The 25,326-nt window shown below is 38.0% G+C and overlaps 2 protein-coding genes across 6 annotated transcripts in view; both read right to left on the reverse strand.

Moving 5' to 3' along the window:
- Positions 1 to 1,052: 1,052 nt before the first annotated feature.
- Positions 1,053 to 22,097, reverse strand: LOC139968715 (broad substrate specificity ATP-binding cassette transporter ABCG2-like). Its single transcript, XM_071973024.1, has 18 exons — positions 21,472 to 22,097; positions 19,492 to 19,556; positions 18,012 to 18,148; positions 17,190 to 17,249; positions 16,542 to 16,656; positions 15,748 to 15,900; positions 14,770 to 14,927; positions 13,045 to 13,196; positions 11,873 to 11,968; positions 11,012 to 11,202; positions 10,652 to 10,717; positions 9,849 to 9,934; positions 8,592 to 8,681; positions 7,833 to 7,957; positions 6,500 to 6,654; positions 3,532 to 3,621; positions 2,454 to 2,512; positions 1,053 to 1,832 (listed from the first exon to the last, which is right to left on the reverse strand). The coding sequence occupies exons 2-18, from the start codon at positions 19,540 to 19,542 to the stop codon at positions 1,685 to 1,687; spliced, it is 1,932 nt and encodes a 643-aa protein (XP_071829125.1). The 5' UTR covers positions 19,543 to 19,556; positions 21,472 to 22,097; the 3' UTR covers positions 1,053 to 1,684.
- A 248-nt stretch (positions 22,098 to 22,345) lies between these two features.
- Positions 22,346 to 25,326, reverse strand: part of LOC139968712 (broad substrate specificity ATP-binding cassette transporter ABCG2-like) — a 34,529-nt gene continuing 31,548 nt past the window's right edge. For all 5 annotated transcript variants that reach the window (XM_071973018.1, XM_071973017.1, XM_071973019.1 and 2 more), the window contains 2 exons: positions 25,146 to 25,201; positions 22,346 to 24,283 (listed from right to left, as the gene is read on the reverse strand). In XM_071973018.1, the coding sequence (XP_071829119.1) occupies positions 24,136 to 24,283; positions 25,146 to 25,201 (204 nt within the window). In that variant the 3' untranslated portion in view covers positions 22,346 to 24,135. The remainder of the gene's footprint in view (positions 24,284 to 25,145; positions 25,202 to 25,326) is intronic.

A 25,326-nucleotide genomic window follows, 5' to 3' on the forward strand; every position in this document is an offset into this window, starting at 1 on the left:
AATGTTCTTATTATCCAAGCTAGGCAGTATTGATTGTTATTGACAAGTAATGCATGATAGTGATGTAATAAACATTACGGTAAAAGAATTAACAAAGAATGATTTATAAATGACTTTCTATGGTAAACGAAGAAACAAACTTCAGATAATACTTTTTGGTGACACTTCCACATTTTCTACACTTGAAAGTCAAAGAATCCAAACAAGCCAATAAATGCATTTTCTTAATACTTGACCTTAATAGGTTTGTAAATAAGAGCAAGGTACACTGGCGGATCCAAGGGGGGCCATGCCCCCCCCCCCCCAAGGTGAGCCAAAAAGTGTTTCCGAACATCCGCTAAATCATATGATTGGAAATTAAAAAAATCGAGAGGAATAGCAGTGGTAGACTAGTCTAAACCTTTTCGTTTTCTGGTTTAAAATTAAATGTAGAGCTCCCAACTGACCCGCAATTCGCGGGAATTAGACCCGCATTCTAACAACCAAACCCGCTGACCCGCACAAGCGTCCGAAAAAAACCGCATTGTAATTGTCAAGTATACATAAAAAAAATTGCATCAATTTTTGACTTAGCAACCATCATTTCTTTAGCATTTAGCATAAAAGAGTATAAAACCTCCTTTACAGCATCATTTGAACCTCAAATTAGCCTATATTTCTTTTCATTGGGGCGAGCAGCGAACATTTTCATGCCACGGGAAGGAATGAATTATCACCTACTATTCAATTTATTGATGTTACACACAAAAAAATGCATATTTCTCAGAAAATTTTGGGTGACAAAAGCCTTTCTAAGTGCCACCATTTTACATGTAGGCATCACCAGGATTCCAAAAAAATCAAAAGGGGAGGGGGAACCCCCTCCCCTTATACCCCTCCCCCAGGACGGCGATTCGTGGCATGGACCAGCATTTGCCTTCTCAAAAGTTGGGAGCTATGTAAATGTATGAGCATGGGGATTTACAGTTTAACACCATTTTGCAGTTACAGGCTGGTTGTAAGAAATTTATAACCTATGAGAAATAAAATTTCTTGAGAAAGATGATCCCAACTTTGTTTTAATTTTTTTTAAATATTTTAGAAAATTACACCTGGGAAACATTGTTTTTAGAAGTAAATTAACATCATTGTACACTTTTGTCGCACCAAATTGCATCTGAGGGCATTCAGCAAAAGAAAATTTTCCAAAGGGGAGGGGGCACACCCTCCCCTTAGACCCCTCCCCCATATCACTCAAATGCCACTTTGGCCCCTCCCAAACAAAGGCCCTGGATCCGCCAGTGGCAAGGTAGGAAATTAATAGTATTTGCAAAATCTAACTAACTACAAAAATAACTGCAGATTAACATAACCATTGTCTACCAAGATTAATATCCCAACAGATAATAGTTGGGCTGTTTGAAAGGATAAGATCAACTCGCCTCATCTGAGCTGTAATAATATTTCAGAGCAAAGAGCAGCACACATCCAGTGATGATAATGCCTTGTTTCATGCAACATTTTACCAATTCGAATCTATGTAGAAATTTCTCCTCCCACCTCTCCCTATTGTTTTAATTTGAAATGCTGGTGGTAAATCAATGTGCAAGTCTTTGGTGCACGAGTATCGGCACTGGGTGACAAAAGTCAAATTCATTAAATACCGAATGAAAGAAAAATGTGTAGCAATAATGACGTTCATTTATTACTTATATCGAGGTACCCTTCGAAGTTGAATGTATGCCAGTGTAAAGAAAAACACTATAATAACAGCCAAGGCTGCATGGTTCTGCCAGAGACCCCACGTGGTATAGTTGATGCCCTGACTATCCAAGAACGCTTCACCAGGTATGCTGTGTGAATTAAAAACGGACAGCAAAATGTAAGCTCAGCAGATTTAACAAAATTGTATTATTTTTGTCAACCATCTTGGTGTTTTAAAGGATTTTGTGGTGGCTGAAGTTGATTGCGTGGTAAAATTACTAAAAAAAACTTCAGAATTTATCGGCAAAAACGACATCCTGGTAGCATATTACGTCACGAAGATAGGTATTTTTAAATTTTTGCGGTATTTTGTAAATACATCTGGCAACAGCAAAATGGATTGTCATTAGGACACTTCAACTGACTAATAACAACTGATTTATAGCATTTTAGAAATTCTTCGGTTAAATAAAATTTGGCTATTACTTCGACTCTCCGAGCAATCGGAAGGTTTTTGCTTAAACTTGCTCCTCTTCTAGCTCAAAATCTAAACGATCATAATATGGAAATTTGCAGGGGCCATGATAGGCTTAGACATCAGCTATCTCGTGGTGGGAAGGATGTACCAGTTAAAAACGTTTACCTATGCTTTGGGGGAGGGGGTCGGGAGGGGCATTCGAATTTAGTGTGTAAGGCAATGGAACAGTTAAATTGTGGTGCGATGCATCTACACGGTGGATCTTGCTAGTCACAACTGAAAGGGTACTCACCAAAACAAATTATTTTCGTCACAAAATGTCTGTCCAACAAACTCATTGATGGAGAGAGCCTGCAAGGACGGAGATAAAAACACCAGTAGTTTATTAAAAGGATAATCCAGAGCAAAAAGACAGTTTCTACTGACAAAAGAGGAACACAGTCTATCATACATCTTTGTGAAAATTTCATCCAATTCCGAGATGGTATACTAGAGACATTGATAACTGAATTGTCACAATTTGTTAGATTTGTGAACTTGGAGTAAGTAGGTATATATGACGTAATAGTTGCAGAATGACATGCAGTAACATGAATGTTGTTTTTCACTGTTATTTTTTCATTTGTTTTAGTGTTCCAATTTTACCTAATTGGATGTCAAGTTAACCATATTTAAACTTATAACGGTAGACTATTCATACTGAGATATATAAATCACAACTTTGAATAAGAAAATTGTAATGTAAAGGGGGCAAATGGTTTGTGCCCTTGTTAGACATCACAAACGGTTGCTTCAACTTCCGTTCTACTGCAAAATGTGTCAACTTCAAATGTTGTTATCTCAAACGTTACATTGGAGTTGAATGCTTATTTTACCAGGATGCTTATGAGATATTCATATTTCATCTGTTAAAATGGACAATCCTATGTACAAACTGCAGGCCCTATTTCTTATGTTGTCTTACAAAAAGGTTATGAGGAAGGCTAGGATGTTTTTATTAGACTGCTACGTAACAATTGTCATTCAATGAGCAACTTGTGGGAGGTATTTTCAAGTCTGTTGGTCCAGCATCTAGCATAGGGTCACTTATTTACACATTTAAATTACAATGATGAATGGAAACACTTGTATCCTTGTGATTCAGGATTTTTGAGTTTCATACATTCAAGAATAAAAATCGTTGCTCCTTTGGCAAATAAAATGCCCCAACAGTTATCGCTCCCGGGATGGTTTGTTGTTTTCATTAACCTAATGATTTTATAACGACTTTCATATTGTGAACAAAATCGATGGTCCATTTTTACTAACGATATGCCCCCTCCAGGCCTACCCCAGTTCACACATACACACGCATCCGTTCTGCAACTTACATTGATTGTATATCTGAATAAACTTAAGTACTGTATCCATTGAATCCACTCAGGTAGGGACGAAATATTCACCAGTACACCGCCGAATATCTGAAAATAAAACAACAAAACAGTAAACATGATCTTCGAAACACAATTGCTTCAAAAGCGTGATGGAAAATTCCAGTGTACTCTTTATTCTGGAATTTGGCACATGAGTCATCAGAATAAGTTAAGACCGTAATAACTAAAACCAAATCGAATGTAGGCCTCTTCATTGAATGTATTAATTTTGGCGTCGAGAAGACAAAGATGTGACAGGGACTCAATTTTGCACCTTTTACTGCTTGTTATGTATATTTTCCGGGCCCTACATAATTTCATGGGTCTAGTCATTGACCCGGGACCCTGAGGTGTAGCCCCTGACCTCTCGTCAGCAGCAAACCCACAAGGCATTAGCTAACAGAGCTGACAAATTGTCATTTCTCATTGTAGTTTCGTATCTTGGTGTTGATCAACGCATCCCATGATATACCGATAGCAAAAAGAGAAAAATATATGTCAAATGAACGGCATCTCCAAGCAAACCCAACGAGACGGGGTCAGGGCAGGCACCTAGCGAGGAATTTGCCAAGGGGGGGGGGGAGGGGCAAAGCTTGAAGGCAAACTATCTAAGAGTAACCCCACCGTAGGTTGGCGCGAAGCGTATAAGAAAATGTTGGCCGAAAATGCCTCCCAGATCGCTGGAAGTCGCACTTCCCAGGCCTTGTACGTTGCATTTGAAAATACTAGCGAAATCATAAAAAAGGATGCTCAAGCAGTCGCCCACTTCGCCGGGGCCTACGGGGATATGGGATGAAGAATGTTCTTTCATTTTCATAATTAAAGAAATATGATATCAGACTCCCAAACGGAGGTACAATCAGGCGCGGCGGAACGGAAAAATTATTGGGGGGGCTAATGTGTGGAGACTATCTAAGCGGAGCGCCACCATCGGTTGGCGCGGAGCGTACAAGAAAATTTTGGGTTTTTTCAAAGCCCCAGATGGCCGGAAACGGCACTTCCCGAGTGTTTTATGCTGCGAATACCTAGCCCTAAAATATGGGTCTCAAGCCTGCAATTTCTCAGATTGCACGTAAAAAAGTATGTAAAAACATTGTAATTTGTATATTCGATGGTGTTTTAAGAGAGTAGCTATTACTCGCAGTGTACTCGCAAAGACGTTTTTGAGTGTAGTAAGGGCAGTGGCGGAGCTAGGGGTATTGGTCAGGGGGCAGGAATGGTCTGTAGGGGCGCTTTCGACACTATCTAAGCGGAGCGCCACCACAGGTTGGCGAGGAGCGTACAGAAAATTTTTGAGTAAAGATACTCCCTAGATTGCAGGAAATGACCCTTTCCGGGCCTTGTTAATTTGCAGATAAACGGAGAATAAATAGGTTTCGTCGCCATTTTGTCCGAAAATTACACCAACAGAATATGACAAATGTCAATAGGTATATGAGAGCGCAATAAAATAGTCAATAATCGCGAATAAGTGAAAAGTAGTGAAAAGCTGAAAAGGGCGCCAGCAGTCCATTTGAGTCCGTCAGGGGGGGGGCATCCGCCCCCTGACTGTATGGACGCTCCGCCACTACGTAAGGGGATGTTGGACAACTGGCTGAAATGAGGAAAGTCATTGACCTAAGACGAAGTTGTGTTACGCTTACCGGTACTCACACTCACTGCTTCCACTTTTCACGGGGCGTGAAGACGCGGTTGGGGTGACAATGTGGTCTATAGCCAGGGGACGGGCCGAGGGTCCCCCAGCAATTACTTAAATTATCACACCTATATAGTATACGTGTGCATCGGACTGATCGACAAGTATGCATTGAAAAATGGGCAGATGCAAGTTTCGGAGCCTTGGTAAATATTGGGGGGGCTTATCATGCATTTGCCCCCTCAACTTTTTCATTGGAGGGCTGAGCCCCCCCCCCCCAAGCCCCCCCCCCCGGTTCCGCCGCCACTGGGTACAATGACAATTGTTCACGGGTCCTCCGATCTGAATCACGAAGCCAACTTCGCGAAGGTATTGACAAGTTTCAGCATCTTGCATAAAAGATATATATGGAGCGCCAAAAGGGCAAATTTCATCGTTGCTGCATGAGGAAACCATTCGCATTAGCATCAAATTTGATCGTAGGATCAAACTCAGTTGTTGCATCAGCCCTTTTGGCACTCCATACATGATAAAACTGAATAACTTTGAAATGCATGCAAATTTCAACAAATAGTAATGTGGCATAATCGATATAGAGCCTCTATCGATCCGCCCAATTAGTGTTCTCCTGTCCCTGTCTCAGGAAAAATGACGAAAAGAAAAAGGCGAACATCCTTTTTGATGTTATCATCCAGGATCTATTTTTTGTTGTAACTTGGATGTCAGATTAAACACATTGAAGTACATGAAGTGAGAAAATTGGGCCAATTGAGGCAAGTTTAGACCACTAACGGCCTTCCAAGAGCAGCGTACGAAAATTGTTCACTACCGAGTAAAGACGTTTGTTTACAAGTGAAGAAAACTTCAGGCTCTCATAGCAACAACAAAATCTTCATGGTCATGAAAAGGAAATTTGAAGATGCCACGAATACCCAATGAACGTGTCACCATCCAGTGATGGGTAGGGTTTAGCTAGTAAGAACTTCTACAAGGGCCACATAACTTTGTGACGATCTATTGTGTGAGTCAATGGGAAATTATATGGAGTACGCTACCCTCAATCTATTAACTCAGTAGATCCACTGACCTCTAACCTATGTTAGAGGTCAGTGAGTAGATCATAAACGAAGCAGGAAGAGGAAGTGGGCGTTGACCCTGAATTAGGTCAATGAGGGCACAGTGCTAAAATGTTATCAAGTTTGGTAAAGATATATGATGATTCGAGTGCGTGTATGTAGAATCATGGAGACAGGGTAAAGAGGAGTTATGTGAATAAATTCAAATTCTTACCATAGACAGAACAAAAACCATCGCACTCATAATAGTAGCCACACCGAGATCTTTGAAGGATGAGCTTACGGCAAAAGCGACACCAGTAGTTACAAATGATGTAAGCACCAACGTGAATACAAAGATGAAGTAGGCGTTGGCTTCAGGTTTCAATCCTAAATACAAATGGAAAATGTACTGTTTGTTTTAATCTATATATATATATATATATATATATATATATATATATATATATATATATATATATATATATATATTCTACCAATCAAACAACCGTCATTTGCGCGTCTTTCGATTATCTTCCACAACTAACCAACCCCTCCCCACCAATGCCTGCCGAGAGAGTGGGAAGGGAGGGGGGGGGGAGTCAGGGGTCCCGTATGGAGCTGGAGTATATTGAACAAAGGATATAGTGTATTTTTGTATTTTCAAAATATACTTAAGTAAATGTGATGAAGATTACAAAAATGGATCCGGTCGCAATTTAGCGGCCTGAACCCAGACATAATTTATCGATGTTTCTGTCCCCCACCCCCCCCCCAATCTTCTGGGCTTTTGAAAGCATGTGAGTGCTTTTGAAAGCGGAGTGTATTTGAAAGCATTTGAAGCATTTGAAAGCGGAGTGTATAGCCTAGTGGTTAACGCCGGCGTCTCCCAGTCATGGGATCCCCGGTTCGATTCCCCGCCGACAGCAATGTGTGTCGTCTGGCAAGGGTGTTGTTCAATAACAACTTCCCGACATGGACGTTAAATGGATGTGTGCCGAGAGATTGGCTTCGGTCACCTTGCGAGTCTACAAGCCTCCATGGCTTCTTTCGCGAGTTCCTGCTTGCGGGAAGATCACATATACATAAATACACATACACATGTACCGTTCATACTACCTACCTCATGTCTCATGTGCGTAGTGGGGTTCGGAGGTTATTGATGGTTGCCCTTCTTATTCTGTGAATTTGTTAGTCATTATTTCCTTAGTTACAAATGTCTTCACCGGGAGAGGAAGGGACGAGGAACACATAACGAGTTGAATCTTCCTCATTACAAGCCGAATCTTTCCACTCCCCTCCCGCCCCTCCCCTTCCCCCAGTACTACCGCTGTTACGCTACTGTCAATGGTGTTTTACCCTACTTCGTATATAGTATCCCCTCAAAAGGGTAAATACCTACTCTCAATCACAAAGAAATATTCGAAATGCGTTCAACGAAAGGTAACAATGCACAACGAAAATTGAAATTTATCAAATCAAAATGACGACAAAAACACGTATAGATGAGAATGAGATGGAAAGGTGTGATCACGTGGTTTCACTTATATGTAAAAAAAAAATCTTACCAATCATCCAGTACGTAATCGTTGTAAATATCAGAGTCGGGAAAAGTCGCAACGGTAACAGATCACAAATTATCTTCCCAAAATAGTACGGCGATACTCTGTAAAACCCATTAGCTGATTCATGGCTAAAATTAAAGGTCAAAATCATGGTCCATATTATATGAAATTGAACGCTTAGCAAGTTATCTAGGAAAAACACAAAGCCACCTTTTCTCAAGCTTTCGTGACTAGCGTAAAATAATTTTAAATGGTGTTACAAATGACGTCCAAAATCAGGGGCGCAACCGCTTTAGCCCTTTCCTCCCCCCCCCCCCTACAAAATCAAACAGCCTGCGCATTGAATATTTAAAATATTCCTATACTTATACCGTACATAAATATAGCATGTATATGCGGTAAAGCCAAACAGTAAAAAAACCTGCAATATTGTTTCAAAAGGTGCAAAATATACCACCAGTTTGCATCTAGAGCACTCCCATGTACCAAAAAATCACTTAGATCCCTCCCGATCGATGACAGAAAAATCGTAGCCGCCCGCTCCTCACATAAATAAAGGTGATTGCGCCAGTGGATCTGATACGTTTTTTCTTGGCTAGGCAGAACCACCGTCAATGCAAAACCCATTTTAAAGCAGTATTAGGATTCGCTTTGCTCCTTATAAGCCCCCCCCCCCTCCTCGGGTCCCTCAAAAGAAAACGTTACCTCAAACAAAGCTGTTATCGCGAGGCAATGGAAATTGGATTGAACTTATAAACTTACACAAATATTGCTCTCTCCTGAATGAATATCTCCATGCCACTCATGTTTGCAAAAACCTGCTGCATACTGAGAAAGAAGAATGCCCCAACTCTGAACAAAAGAAGAAGAAGAAAAAAGGAACCTGTCATGTTCTGCTTTTTAATCACATTTCAAATGTCAAAGAAAACAAAGTTGGTTGGTCGACCTGTGCACTAGAGATATCGCAGTATTGATGTATATAGTAATACTTTAGTCAATGGCGTGAAAGCGGGGAGGGCAAAATTTAACGTCTAAAAGATTGCCTCAGAATGCAACAACTGTAAAGTTTAAGTTTTTCCTCGGCCGGGTGGACCGCCAAAGCATCCAACCACCTTTATTAAACGACCCCACAGCCACACCACTTGGCTCATTCGTATATGTTTTCATCCAACTAAAGCCCATCAAAGGATCATTCCGGTATCTAAGTCAGTCGTGGGGTGGAGGTGGGGGGGGGGGGGTGGTGGGGTGGTTGCAAATTCCCTTTCTTCTCTGCACGTCACTGTTTGTAGTGTAACTATCATCACTAGAATGTAGGCCACTGTTATTTGCCGTGTTATTAGTATAGTGTTACTGTTGCATTATTCTGTCCTGTTACTGTAGTGTCACCATAAGTATTACTGTAACATTACCGTACAGTTTTACTGTCACATTAGTGTAGTTTTACTGTAGTAATGTAGTGTTATGTTATTGTAGTGTTATGTTATGGTAGTGTTATGTTATTGCAGTGTTATGTTATTGTAGTGTTATGTTATTGTAGCGTTATGTTATTGCAGTGTTATGTTATTGCAGTGTTATGTTATCGTAGTGTTATGTTATGTTATTGTAGTGTTAATGTTATTGTAGTGTTATGTTATTGTAGTGTTATGTTATGGTAGTGTTATGTTATTGCAGTGTTATGTTATTGTAGTGTTATGTTATTGTAGCGTTATGTTATTGCAGTGTTATGTTATTGCAGTGTTATGTTATCGTAGTGTTATGTTATGTTATTGTAGTGTTAATGTTATTGTAGTGTTATGTTATTGTAGTGTAGTTTTATTGTAGTGTTATGTTACTTGTAGTGTTATGTTGTGTTATACCGTAGTTCAGTCCGCAGTATACACATTTGGGAAATGATGAACCTGCGTGTGCTTTACAGTTCATTTCTGGGAGAAGTGATGTATTTTGGTTACTTAGTAGTTGGTTTTAGTTCTCTAATATTTATACTGAAGAGTTGAATATGGGACATTCATTCATTCTCACCTGTTCTGGATACCTTCAGGCCTGCTGTTATCTAACTGGAAATAGATCAGGCCCGACAAGAGTGCAAAGATCAACAAAATCACATTCTGAAATACAAGAATTACATAAAACAATTTTGGTAAAAAGTTATAAACTGTCAATTGCAAAATGATATAGAAAGAACTAAACTCTAGATTCCTATTCAGGAGTGTTGTATCTTTTAAATATTTGTTATGAAAGTTTGTGTAAAGTATTGACAACGAATGCGAAATCCAGGGTCATCTCCATATTTTTGACGTTCTTAATGAAGACTTGATCTGACAACATAAACAAGGCAATAGTACATCTGCTATCATATATATACTATATACCATAATGTTCATGTTTTCTTTTGAACAGCTAAAAACATTACATATAACAATATATATATATATATATAACAATATATATATATATATATATAACACTATATATATATATATATATAACAATATATATATATAACAATATATATATATATATATATATATATATATATATATATATATATATATATATATATATATAGCTCATATAATTATGAGCCATCTCGTCGTTTGATTTTTCCCCATACTGGCTTTCACGCATGATTTAAGGGAAGTATTGATGAGCTTACAACTATCTTCAGGAAGTTTTCTACATATTGCATGTTTTAGAGAAGACTTACTTTCACATTGTATATTTGCACGTGAAAAACAAAACAAAATAAATCAAACAAAATCAAACAAACAACAGAAGTCTCTAGAATGTCTAGTTTATAAAAGGATCTCCATGGCAACACTCACCTGGACTACCATCACAAATGGATTACGTATTATGTTCTTTGCTGCCCTCGCTGATACAGCGGTGAGCTACGGAAGTCAAGAAAAGACGAATTAACTATACTTATAACACTCTGTAAAGCACAAGCTTTTACTTCAACTCATGAGTGGAAGGGTTAGGCTTTTTGGCAGTCGTAAATTGGTCCATGGAGTTGGAATATACACAAGCTCAGGAAAACACCCGCAAAATACAGATTCAAATATGACGTAACGAGTTGCCGGAAATGACGTGACGAGTTAAAGGAACATGTCAGTTAGAGATTAACCTTAGTCCTTAAACCCCCACTTAATCCACTCTATCCGTATTAAATATGACGTTGTCACCTGCTGAAAGAATGAGGTAGCATATGATATCTCTTGAGTATCGGCATGCCGGTTCCTTCTGCCTGATGAGGAGACACCCATGATCTTTTTAGCTTCAATCTCTAGATCGCGTTTTGCTTCCGATTTTTTGTAGACTTCTGTAAGTAACTCTGTTGGGCGTGAGAAGGAACCATTCTCCACCGTATCAAGTGCTTTAAAAGGAACAAAACAATGGAGAAAAAAAAACAGCTACAAAAACATATTTTACAACATTTTGTAAAACAGTGAAATTCATTGTTCTCTTCAAAATGAGTGTTTTCTTATGTAGGTTCTTATGCAGGTCATATTTATCGATGTATTCATGTCAAAGGTCAACTTGCAGTTGACGTCAGCCCTACGGAACACACTAAGTGACTGGACCTAATCAAACTTATTCAAACTAACATGAGTTTTGTCGTCTATCACTAAACTATCAAACTTGTATGCGATATAAATAATGAAGGAAAAAATGCAAATCATTACATCCAATATCATCGTTATATTTCTGCAAAAGTTTATGACGAAAATGTGTTAGATATTGACGAGCACGTTTTAGAAATGAATTACAAAATTAAACAAGTCGACTCATCCACTTAAATTTAAATCAAACGTATAAGCATACTTTACAATGCTGCATGTCTGAACTAAATGAAAAACTTAATTATATTGGATACTAACTTTACAGTTCGTGGGGAAAATTGTTGTGTTGAAAGTGACGACTAATCTTTTCCCCCTCAAAACTAATAGTGTATGCCACACCCCAGCACCCCACCCCAACCCCCCCCCCCCCCAGAGGCCCTGCGCCCTAATTCGCTGGCTACCTTCACTTGCTTCATACCCTACCTTTAGTTTTCCCTCCTCCTGTTACGGTTGACTGGTTCAGAATAATTGTATCCAGAAAGAAATCCGCTGGATTATTGTGCTCCTCGCAAACATAGCCTAGTAAAAAATTTCAATCGTAAAAGAAAGAGTATATGTATATATATTTCAAGTAATATATTACTTTATGAAATCCGGTAATCCTCGCTTAACAGTAAAATGACTCACTATATTTTTTAACAAAGTTAACATGCTGATAATGTTTCAGTAAGATATAGCCCAAGTGGAGGGATCTTTATCTGGTCCTTCAGTATTTAAATTACGATTAACTGGTATATTGTTTATATTTACACCAACGATGTAGGGATTGTGGCCCATCGTATTTCTCAGCCACCATGCACGTTATACGGGATGATTATGTACTGTGGCAGTGATGGAGGATAATTTAATCCGTAGGGGTGGGGTGGGGGGGACACAAACTTCGAGGGTCAGTGGGACATGTGTCTTTAATATGAGAGGCAAACAAACAAAACGAAAAACAACATCAAAACCTCCAGGCGAAATGGATCATCTGTGTACTTGGAAAGATTTCCAATAATGGGGCACGTTTAATTACAAAAAAAGGAACTGTGTACTTTTCATTAACAAAAACGGACACTCTTGAACTAGTCAATGCAAAGGGGACACTGTCGAGGTTTTTCAAACAAAGCTGGTGCCATATTGCCCCTATGGTCCGGCACTTCGTAAATCCCTCGTATTATTTATCATTAAGAAACATGTATCGGAGAGATACAACCAAGTTTGACCGCAGTTTCCCTTGTTCTTTTCGAAGGTTAAATCAGGGCCACGCCCATCGTTATACGTCTATGCACAGGACTATATTGTCCACAGAAGAGTAAACGATATGCTTTCGTCCTCATATCGATCTTGTAGATATTTCTGCGACCAAATAATGACCCACATCATGCATGAGACGAAATATCCTGCATTTTATTTCAAGTCTTCTTGACGCCACAGAAGAAGAAGAAAAAAAGGTGCTAGCTTTATTTTTCATTCATTTGTTTATTTTCACACCACAACCCAAAACCGCGTGATCAGAAGAACGCGAACGTTATCGATTGTGTTTTAGTTTTTATGATATGTCTTGCCCCTTCTAAATTAATTGGGTTTCCTGTTTTCTAAATGTTTATACTCACCGATATTACTGAAGTACTCCAAAGCGCTATCAGCTGGTCCATGATAAACAGTTTCACCCAAACTCAGGAGATGTAGACGGTTAATTTGGCGGAAAATTGTGAATCGAGGCTGATGGATGGAAAATATTATGGTGCGTCCTTTTTGTGATAACCTGGGAAAATGTCAATAGAGAAGTATCTTTCAAGTCCGAGTCGGATGGAAAACGATATGATTTAATTCCAAAGTTGGATGACTCAATAATTGCAACAAGTTCATTTTGGGAAATTTCAAAAAAAGTAATACCCTTCCCCCTTTTCTCTTTCTTGAAAAATGTTAGATATTATTTAAAAATATGTTACTATAGTACATCATATATGTTTTTGAACAAAATTAGGATTGAAAAAAATAAATGACTAAATGAATTTCTCTGTCTCATCGAAGTTGAGATGTGAGACCTCGTAAATATGTAGTTACTTTTATTATATTTTTAAACAATATATATATATATGAGATATCTTAATTTCTTAGCTTTAAATATCTTACGTAATACGCAAGTTTTTTATGTCTGATATTATTAATATCTAATGTGCTGAATTAAATATTCGGATGGCTTTCCATGGAAATACAAGTAATTAGCACGACCTTGTTTGTGGACCTATAGACTTCACATATAGCATTTTAATTTGGCTTCTACCCCATACATGTGAGTCGGTTTCAACGACCCATGTACCTATTTATATTGTAGTCACAATATAGCATACAGTGGGATGAATCTAGGTCGAAGGTAAACTACACACAAATTATCAACTAGTTTACTTGGAAATTATAGACCTCGCCGGTGTCGGCAATTAGCCCGTTCGTGAACTAAGCATATAACACAGTTAATTAATACTTGAAGATTATTCAGAGAGATAAGATAAAAATTATAATGAAATCACGTTAGTAAACATTTACATTGCTTGAGGATAAACGCTACCTGTTCTTGCTTAGCACGGTAAGAGTAACCGATAAGGGTGAAGGAACTTACATCTTAGGCTTAGTGTCACAGTGTTGGCATGGGCTTATTGTCACAGTGTTGGCATGGGCTTAGTGTCACAGTGTTGGCAAGGATTAAGTGGCACGGTGTCTGCATGGGCTTAGTGTCACGGTGCTTGCATGGGCTTAGTGTCAACAGTGTTGGCATGGGCTTAGTGCCACAGTGTTGGCATGGGCTAAGTGTCACAGTGTTTGCATGGGCTAAGTGTCACAGTGTTTGCATGGGCTTAGTGTCACAGTGTTGGCATGGGCTAAGTGGCACGGTGTCTGCATGGGCTTAGTATCACAGTGTTTGCATGGGCTTAGTGTCACATTGTTAGCATGGGGGTGTATAGGATGTGTTGATGGTTGTATTTTGGTTTTGCTATTTATTTACCGATCGAAATGATTTTATCTTATTAGAAACAAAAACTAATAAAAGTGTGAACTGGTACACAAGTGAAAATTACACTAGCTTCCTACTATGTCTAACAGTTCTAAATATGGTCGAGTGGATATATGATGTATGTTTGTCTCTCACTTTACCATTCAAGTCAAAAGCCACCCCATTTCCCACTCCGTGCTCCCCTACAAGACATCACATTAAATCTTTGGAAAAATAATGTTGAAATAATAATGTTGAAAATGGTGGGGAGGCTTTGGTGGTGATTAAAGCATACATGCGCATCAATACCTCATTCCTGTTCATGATGTGATGATGGTATCCTTACCGTGCTAGGTGTTGAATCACAGCATACGCTGTAGTTGCATCTAGCCCGGTGGTGGGTTCATCCAGGAACAGAACCCCGGGCTGAGTGACCAGCTCCATACCTATGTTGGTCCTCTTACGTTCCCCTCCAGACACTCCTCTGATAAATTGTGTTCCAATCTGTGGATTTAAATAGGGAAATTTTAGCTATTTGTGTGGAGACGGAAATGTACGTTAGTCTGTGTCATAGGACGCATAGAATTGGAGTATACTGTAAAGGTTAAACAGAAACTTTCGTCACTTGTATCTATAACAAAAACAAGAATCTCAAAAATTCTCGCTCAAATAATTTACGAACAAATTGTATACACTTTCTATGTCATGCCTTCTCTTTCAACAAGAGTTGACAGATTAAACAGACAGTAGTTTTTATTTTCTGTGAAATTATACTAGTTCCCATCCCCTCCCCCCCCCCTCCTGGAGGTTCGTATGGCGTCTCCATCCAATACACGGGAATGCACCCTAAGCAAGACTTCACATATTGAACGAGCAAAAAGATGTTGAAAGACAAGGCACTGATCAGAAACCATTTATTGTGGCGTCAAACAATTCCCTGTATAGATTTAATGAAATTATTCAGATTTATTCAAATGTGAATGAATATTCGGGTTTATTTCAGATGTGAATGAATATTCGGATTTATTCAGATGTGATTAAATTCTATAATCATCGCTTTCATTACATGGCTTACTATAATCAAATATCTCTTCTAGTGTAAAATGTGTTTTTGGGCGAACTATTATAACTTTGGACGAGATGATACAAATTAGAGTAAATGCGTAAACTGAGTTCTTGATAAAATATGGAATCTAGGATACTGAGCTTGTAGTGGTAAATTATTACTACATTTTGTTTCAGACAGAAGTTCTTTATTACACGATCTATAAACAGTGAGTGATATTGATATGCAAATATGTTTGAAACACAAATTGAGACAAACCTTTGTTTCGGCACATTTTGTAAGTCCAAGCTCCTCTATGATATCATCGACTCGTTTACTTTTCTCTTCCTTCGATACGCTCCTTGGAAGTCTCAGAGAAGCGGAAAATTCCAGATTCTCTCGGACTGTTAGAGTACCCATGATGACGTCATCCTGTTAATTTAAAATCCAGAGATGGCGAAGCATTTGAAGGGACATTTTCAAAAGTTAGCAGCTATATCCACATTTTGTGTTAAGATCTACATAACGATGGGTGATAACCTTATTATGATAGCATCATTTCATCGAAGATATGGAATTTAATGGAATAACACCAAAATAAAAAAAAGGAATAGAATTTTCAAGCACATTGAAACCTTTATCCAGGAACTACAGCATAAAACGCAGACACTGTTATTTGGTTTGTAAAATGATTCTTACTTCAACTTTATAAATTTATAAACTGAATAGGTTTTGGTTGCTGAAGTTAATACATTAAAAAAAAAAGAAGAACAAAATAATTCTATGTTAAAGTAATATAAATCACCAATGTAGTATATGGTAGAAGGTAGAACCCCTGCAAAAAGCAAAATCCCCCACCAACACACCCCCCTCCCAACACCCCCTCCCCAACACACCCTCCCTTAACACACCCTTGTATCTCGTCAATGGCAGCATAGTTTTATACTTCTATTTATAATTTCTTTCTCCATGTTGTATTCTATTTTTTGAATTTTTCTTTCCTGTTTGTTTGATTGTTTTTTTTTTGGGGGGGGGGTGGGGTGGGGGAGGGGTGTGTATTTTCATGCGCGTACCTGCACAACGTATCCAGAGGCAAGTCTAAAATTCCGAGGTTGTTCTTTGCCGTTCACGAGAACTGTTCCTGACAGGCCCTCTGGATTCTTCCTAGCGGCAAGAACATCCAGTAAGCTGGAGAAAATGACGAAGTTGTAAAAATGAAGAATATTAAACCTTTTAGGTCAAATTTAATAAAATTCAGAGAACTTTTCAAGAAGCGTCTATTTTCTCGTTAGAAAATTCTTGCCAATGACTTTAATAATACAAACATGATACAAACATTGCACGTTGTAAAACTAGTTTACAGAATACGACTGTGACTTTCGGGAAAATGATGACAAATGTTTTAGAAAACAAGGGGGTGGAGGGTGGGGAGGCAGGGGAGAGGAGGAGAAAGATTTAAAGACTCTGTGTTGCCTTTCAGTTGGTACCAATTTCTTAGAACCATCTTCAAAACGATATTAAACCTATATATATTATATTATTAGGCTACTTGTAGTATTCACCATTTTCACTTAACTGATGTTTATTCATGTATTCATTTTTATTAGGAACTTTATTCAGACCGTATTACAATATATGAAGTAAAAAAAGGAATATACAATTCAAAAGCTAATCTCTTAAACTCTGCTATATGAATTTATGCAACAATCATAAATACTTACGATGTTTTCCCGCCTCCTGTTGGACCAAGGATAGCGTTCATCCCTGGTTTGAATATACCACTATATATAGATGTAGATAAAACAATGACGTAGTACATGAATCTATGCATAATGATCATTCACTTTTGAATATGCAAAGACATTTCATTGAAGTTCGATATATGAGGTGAGGGGAAGGGGCTGGGGCATGGTAGGGGAGGAAGAGATCTCCCATCCCTCTACATTTGATACTTTCTTCAGGTGCCTGCAAAGTTTCGATCCTGAAAATGGGGAATGGATACAAACTCATAATTTGTCTACTTATATATACATCCTGATTACGTAATTGCAGTTCGTGGCAGTGGGAGGAGGGGGGTTGTGATGAAGGGGGGAGGGTAGAATTGGTGGAAATGATGGGTGGTCAGGGATGATATACTTGCAGTGAATTACTGGGGACGTATCGAACGTCATTGAATCAGAAACAAGGGTAATGACAACCTATTGAAAAGTCTCCAAAAGTATTAGGCGTTGTGCTTATTATAAAAGCAGTGTCATTCAATTTATGAGCAATTCATGAATTTCAAACGAACATCTGTATCAGTTTATTTTGACCGAATTTTAAAACTAATTTTGAACGAACATGAATATATATATATATATATATATATATATATATATATTAATATCCCTCTAGTTTCTTTACCAACCCCCAGTGTATTGTTTAATGAAGTACCAGAAATTCTCAGCCGTCGAATGAAGGTGGGTCCCATAAGTATTAAAGCTGGCGGCCCTCCCCAATCCTGGTTCGGTTTTTTTTTTTGTGGTAATAATTGGCTGACTTACCTGACATTATTCAAAATTGTCTTGGTGGTTGTCTTCCTTTTATAGGTCACTTTGATGTCATAGCTGACGTCATGGAAAGAGATAGTATTCCCCTTAATCTCGGAAGGTCCATTTTTCTTTGAAACAGGAACAGTTTCCTATGGATATTTTAGTACTTTCGTAAATTCGTAGAGTTGTATTTCTTAAGAAAGGTCAACCCAGATAGAGTCTTGGCACAAAAACTAAATAAGTTGATTCACTCCTAACCCGAGTAGTTTTTAAGAAAAAGTCGCACAGGAAAGAACCTGGGCACGAAAACCAAACTACCGAACGACTGATCCGCTTTCAACCACAGTCCCCTTGCATCGGGACTGTGACTGAGTGATCGTCGTCGGGTGTGCATCACCATTCCCCTCGAAAGGGAACAGATCCCCGAGTAGTATGCATGTGGTCATCCGTTCATTGTTGTACCTTCAACACAGTGAAACACGGAGGATTGCAGCGTGTTAGATGTGTAGCTTGTAGCGATTCGTGTCTTTGTGTGATATTGTATGTGTGTATTGTGTTATCTAATTTGAATATTAATAGAAGTTATTTCTCTTTTGTACAATAGGAATTTGGCTTGTCTTCATCATTTTCATGGAGGTACTATTTAAGAATAAAAATCTCCCACTGGCCAAGAAAACCAAACGACCACTCTCACTGAGCACAGTCCCCTTACATGACGATGTCGCATCAAGTGAGGTATCACGGGGTCCTTGGAAATGGAATATAGATACCCCATATTATCTAAACCATGGGATGGGGGAGGGGTGGTGTTCAATGTAGTTACAGTTGGAAAGGATTGGGAAGGAATAAATTTGAGCAATTTGTACTAGATGTGTCTCCTCATGAAACCTATATTTAGGCCTGATGAGGGAAGAAGAGGGACACATTCCAGGGGAGCATTGTTTCAAATATGAATATATATATATATATATATATATATATATATATATATATATATATATATATATATATATATATATATATATATATAAATATAAACTTTGACAGATCATCCTCATCTAAAGACGTACAACTGGCTGAGTGGTTCGCAAACTTTTAGACCCACGATCGTCTATGTGGACATCATCCATGCTCCTTCACAATCGATTATCAAATTGTATAAACACTAGCTAAACTACCCTACTCGATCTTCGTCGGCAAGCTACAGTGTAGATAAATTTGCCGACGTCTGGCAAAATCCTGCCACCCAGCCGCAACGTTTTTCGCGACACAATAGTGGATAGCGCCCATAGTTTGCTTACAGTTTTACTTGATCTCTCAAATAATCTGAAACAGAATCTTAACTGCATAGCGAAGGCATTCTTTCTAGTAAGTTTTGGTTGTCAAGTGACGTCAGAGAAATTTAGAGATAAACAAATCGTCAAAACCGCTGAACAGATAATTTTCGACCTTTTAGATGTAATGGAAAGTGAGAGTTACAAGGAATACTTACAGATAGTGAAATATCTTCAAACCCTTGATTGTCTTCTCCTTTGTTCTCCATTATTTCAAACTATCCTGTAATATAATATTTATAATAAATTTGAGATCATTCTGATTATGCCTGGTATGACTAGGCCTATAATATACTTGTGACCTTTATAGTCTTGCACACAATTATCGACACTCGGGCTAGCAAGCATCTTTATCGGAGATGTACTTGTGTGTGATAGTGTAAGACGTGGTTTTAGTTGATACCTATGTCGGGTTAGCGTGGGCGCCTTATACAAGTCCGAGGGATAAGTCCGAAATATAGAGATTATATTAGAAAACAGTTCCGGAGACGATTCTTTTCTTCCCTTGATAAATTTTATTGAAGTATTCGGATTCCATATCGAGAACAATATATGAGATCAAACTTGAAACGTTTTAACAATAAAGGGGCCTAAAGAAATGAGAACTCCTACAAAACGTCCTTACGGGACGAAGACTAACTGAGAACTCCCGAATATTAAAATATATGCTTCTTAGCTTTGAAGTCACACAAACTGGAATAATCCAGAATGTACGGACGCTCAGCTGATTGGCTGAAGTGCCGATAGCGACCAATAATAATAACTCTTGATAGACAAGCCAATCGATCGCGCACAGCTGAATGCAAATGTATGTTAAATATAATATCATGTAACGCACATAACGTACGCAGAAAGACGCACAACAACGCGACAACAACTACGGATTCTAGCGAGCTGCCACGTAATGCTAGGAATAAAGTAACTAAAAATAACCTTGGACTTTACAATACCTTGTGTAGCATGGTGGGCTCATAATTGACGCACTTAAGGATTTGATCAACGATGTCTATCAAGGAAAAGTCCAAATACCTCAAGAGAAGGCGTTTTTCATATAGTTCCTCAGAAATGTAAATATTCAAAATATGTGTGTTAAAAGCTTAAAAAAAACCCCACAATTTTATAAGCATATACCTGAAATGGATTAAAACTCAACAAATATGTAACTCTGTTTGACTGCAAAAAGTTTAGGTTCCCTGCTGTATCGTTGCTAGTAATATTTGAAGGTGCGTCAATTAATAAGGTGCCTCAATTATGAAGCCTTTACTAATACTATATACATCAAAATACTTCTCACAATAGATAGCCTATACCCTTAGGAAGTGTGTTCTTTTGTTCATGGAAATGCAATATCTATCGGATATGTCCATACAAATGAGCCTAAATGTGATTTAAATTTTTTTGCAAAAAAAGTCACACAAGAAAGAATCTGGGCACGAAAAAAACCCAAACGACCGATCCGCTCTCACCCCAGTAACCTTGCATCGAGACTGTGACTGTGTGATCATCGTCAGGTGTGTATCACGATTCCCCTCGAAATGGAACATATATTACACATGATCTTAGCCAAAAGGACGAGAAGCTAACTGTGATAATGAGGTGAGTTATACTATTACTTCTGTTTGAGTAGGCTAACAAGCCAAACTGTCAAACCTGAAACTGTACCAAGCCAACTTATGCATGTTGTGAACAGAACTGAATGTTCACGTGAGTTCAAGCGATATTCATTTGGCTGAAGTTAATTAGTTAACAGAACTGATGGGAACTTTTTGCAACTTTAGGTCAAAAATCACATCCTCATAGTATTTTGCGAGGGTGGAGATATAATTTTACAAATTTTACGATATACTTAATTTGCTATTTATATTTTTATATTATTATAATTATTTTAGGCGTAATATGGTGCTTAGAATGGACGATTTCAAGTCTAAACTATTCATCTGGGGGCAGGAAACCCCTCCCGGGCCCCGACATGAGAGGACACCTTCCACTACTCCAAAGCCACGCCCTCCTGCTTTATAATACCTTATAGAGATAGGTCATACAGTTTAATAATGATTTAATTTTAATCAAAAGAGGACAATGATTAATAGCAACATATGAATTCAATATAGTGTCAAAATCATAAGTGCTGCGCTTACCTGCAGAAACTAGAAAGACGAGAATCCAAACAAACCAGTTAAGTACGTCACAGATAACGAATACTTCAACGCAGTGTTAGTCGTCACTTCAGAAACAAATACTTCCCGACTTCACTTACTATGTTCTGTTTTGAATTCAGTATGTCCCTTACTAGGATTTATATTTTGAAAGGTGGCTTGTAAAATTGTTATGAAAATTACATTAAAACTGAACGGACTCATAACTTGTACGCCCGAAGTTCAAATGCTAATCTGTGTTATCTCTGGGAACTAATAAAGATATTAAAGGTCTCTACACTATTAAAATGTCTCCTGTAGGTACAATGCACTTTCCAGTCGGCACTAATTACAGTACAACGGACTTTGCTCTTTGAACGATAAGTACGAAGTTCTTAGATAAACAAATTTGGGAATATTCTGACACGCAGACAAATATAGAAAGGATTGAGCCTGCAGGACAAACCAAATAACCGCGTGAACAGATTGTAAATAGTGGACGTGTAACCAATACATCTTATGACTGTATATTGTCCAGCAACTTCCAAACTGTTTCATTATTTTCGGACATCTATTATACTCAAGCCATCTATCATCATTAACAAGTTTTTTTCATGCAATTTAGCAACCTTAGCAACTGACAATTACCTTCTTTTTATATAAGTAAATGAATAATGGATCAATTTTAGACAATGATGAAAGAAATTGATGGCTTTCTTTATTCTTATTTATAAATATTGGGCAAGCAAGTTTCCGTGGTTTCATTTCCAATTTCTACAAGTGAGGGATAAACATGACATGTTTTAAGTACAATGAAGGGGGGCAGGGGGGGAGGAAGAAGGGTCCAATAACAAATAAACATATTATAGCAATCAAGTCACAAAATACACCACCATTTTATTTTTCTGTGAATAATATATCAAATATAAGAAATACAATATATGTTAAACTTTGTGCTTATGAATATTATTGGTGAAGAACCTCTGCATTACAGCTACTTATTAAAGAATGGGAGGGGTGTGAAGGGGGGGGGGTAAGAGAACAAAGAAGGGAGGTAAATTGTACCATCTTGAATTAGGCAAATTTCCTTTTTCTTTCTTCTGTAAACTTAGAACCCTGCCATTAAATCAAGGTTCTGATTTATCAATATTTTCCTGTCCTTCCTTCAACACCCTTCCCTCTTCCAACCACTACACACATTGATCTAATTCCTGGTACTGAAATAAACATTTTCTTTCTAAAATCTTGGTTTCTCATACAGAAATGTTATCATCAACCATTATATTCAGTCAGTTTATAACACTGATGAAATATACATATACATATGAAATACAATATTGATAGGAAAGATACAAATGTCATTATAAACACTTTGAAAACGCTTTGCAACAATATGAACATGCATGAGAAGGTTTAGCCATATGGTTACATTTATTTTTGTCAGAAATGAATGATTTAAAAATATGAATACCATCAAACAGGAACATTTCCAAAAGCAAAACAAAATAATAGGTTATTAAAATTAAGTACCATACCAGGAATATATATACCATGTTTTATTAATTTGCTGCATAAGGGTACCTTGTAAACAGGATAAGATGTTCTGCAAGCTTATAAAAAAGTACACTTTCCTTAGGAAAAGAAAAGTCCTAACTGAGAATCAAATATGTTTGCATAAAACTCACAAACGTTAAACAAAAAAGAAACAAAAAACAAGTTGTAATATATAAACACTGAAAACAACTAAATTTCATTTTTTTTTTCTTAACGAAAAATCAACCACTTGCAAAACTCATGAATTCCTGAGGTGTTGGATCATCAGATATGTTTGCATAAAACTCACAAACATTTTCCAATGGAGAGAAAATATGCATCTCCTTGTTTTTTGGATCCCTCCAAGGAGATCAATAAACCCATCTGGTTTATTAGGTGTTTAGTAAATGTATGTACCTGTGCAATATCTAAGACAGTAGTCACAGGTCAAGAGGAGGGGGGGGTGGGGGGCAATGGTTGCACCTCAGCCGACTTTTCTGAACAACAAATTTGGTTAGACTTTTTCCCTCAGACACCTCTCCAGGGGACAGATATCAGCCAATGTTTCCCTCCTCTTGCCAAGCCCCACCCACGCATCCACCAAGGATGGACTTTAACCAGAGTCTTACTTTAATTTCAAGCCCCGAATGGTGAAAGGGTTAGCCCTTTAATACATGGAGTCAGTGTTGTTAGCAATTAATATAACAGTGTGACAGAGGAGCTATAAGTGTGACATCATAAATTGTAATGAAAAGAGTCGAAAGAAATATTCCCTTACCATCTTACCAGGTGTATACAGACAACCTGCTATAACTACAACATCAATTTAAACAATAATACCTGAGTAACCATGACTAACTTGCAGGGTATTCCTTGTAGATTATCAGGACCAAAAACTGCTGACCAGCAAATGTGACATCAGCCTGTTGTAGTTACTCAAAATATCAGAAGAAAAAAACAAATTGCTTAGTAACCTCTGCTGGCTAAGACATAAAATCGGCGACCTTAGGAAATCAAGTAAAATTCTGTCATGAATGCCCTCGAATTTGTAAGCTCTCCATTTGGATAAAATGGTAGGCTTCCAAACACACATATGTTATCGCAGCAGATAGAGGAAACACAAACCCTGACGACTCATTTATATTTGGGGATCCTTCGAAGCTGGACGTAGGCTAGAAGAAAGAAGCCAAGCATGATACAGAAGAGGGCGACGTGATTCTGCCAGAGTCCCCAATCTGTGTACCTAATGTTCTGGCTTTCCAGATACATCTCACCGGTGATGCTGTTTAAGGAGAGTACAAAAAGAAAGGTAAAACAATGGCATTATTCGTCAGATTTGTTTCAATAATGAATGTCTTTTTAATTTTTAGTTCTTTCTGTAATGTCATTACATTTTAATATTAATAAAGAAACCTTATAACTTGTATTTCCTAGTCACATGTGTGTATCTGCCAAGTGATGAAGTGGTAAGAGGTTTGTGATGGGGAGGGGGAAACATTGGGCTGGGAAACGGGGAAACATGGGGCCTGGGGATATGTTTCAATAATGAATGTCTTTTTAAAATTTTAGTTCTTTCTGCAACATTACATTTTAATATTAATAAAGAAACTTTATAACTTGCATTTCCTAGTCACATGTTTTGCCAAGTGATGAAGTGGTACAGGGGTTTGTGAAGGGGAGGGGGGAAACATGGGGCCAGGGGAGGGACAAACATGGGGCCGGGGAGGGGGAAACATGGGGCCTTTGGGATAGGGATGGAAGGAGATATACAGTTGCCTTGTTATTTGTACTCGATAGAAATTTACTCTCATCCCTGTAAACACAATTTGCTCCCCTACGCTCACCCCCACCCCCCTCACCACTGCTTTGCTAATTTTAGTTGACAATAGAAACATATTAAAAGCTGGCTTGAAATACTTCATTACAATGACCTACCGATCCCTTTCCCCTCCTATCCGTTATAATTAGCAAATACCCACATAGCATTTTTTGCTTTGTTCCCCAAATGACTATTTTGTCCCATCCAATTTTCTTTTTTATAAAAGTCCCCACCACCACAATGTTTCTGTTTTATTAAATAAAGACAATTTGTGGGATTACACGTTTTTTGACAAAGTTTTAATGGAATTTTCTTTTGAGCTCACCAAGCAGTTCCGTTGTCACAAAACGTCTGGCCGACAAACTCATTCACGGAAAGGGCCTGCATAGGATAAAATGAAAGAAGCTGAGTGTCAGAGACGGATTCCAAAATATGTCATAAAAACACTAAACTTTACCTCATTGTGCATTATAAACTCGTCAGTTCTTTTTTTGGTAATATATTAT

Source organism: Apostichopus japonicus, chromosome 6 (genome assembly GCF_037975245.1).
Source record: "Apostichopus japonicus isolate 1M-3 chromosome 6, ASM3797524v1, whole genome shotgun sequence".
Lineage (NCBI taxonomy): Eukaryota > Metazoa > Echinodermata > Holothuroidea > Aspidochirotida > Stichopodidae > Apostichopus > Apostichopus japonicus.

Excerpts from the sequence above, each read along its gene's own strand:
- LOC139968715 (XM_071973024.1), bottom strand. The coding sequence starts at position 19,542 with ATGGAGAACAAAGGAGAAGACAATCAAGGGTTTGAAGATATTTCACTA. Across the intron at positions 13,197-14,769 it reads GTGATTCAACACCTAGCACG|GTTATCACAAAAAGGACGCA; the intron begins GTAAGGATACCA and ends ACATTTTCCCAG. Across the intron at positions 10,718-11,011 it reads CTACCTCATTCTTTCAGCAG|CTCACCGCTGTATCAGCGAG; the intron begins GTGACAACGTCA and ends TGACTTCCGTAG.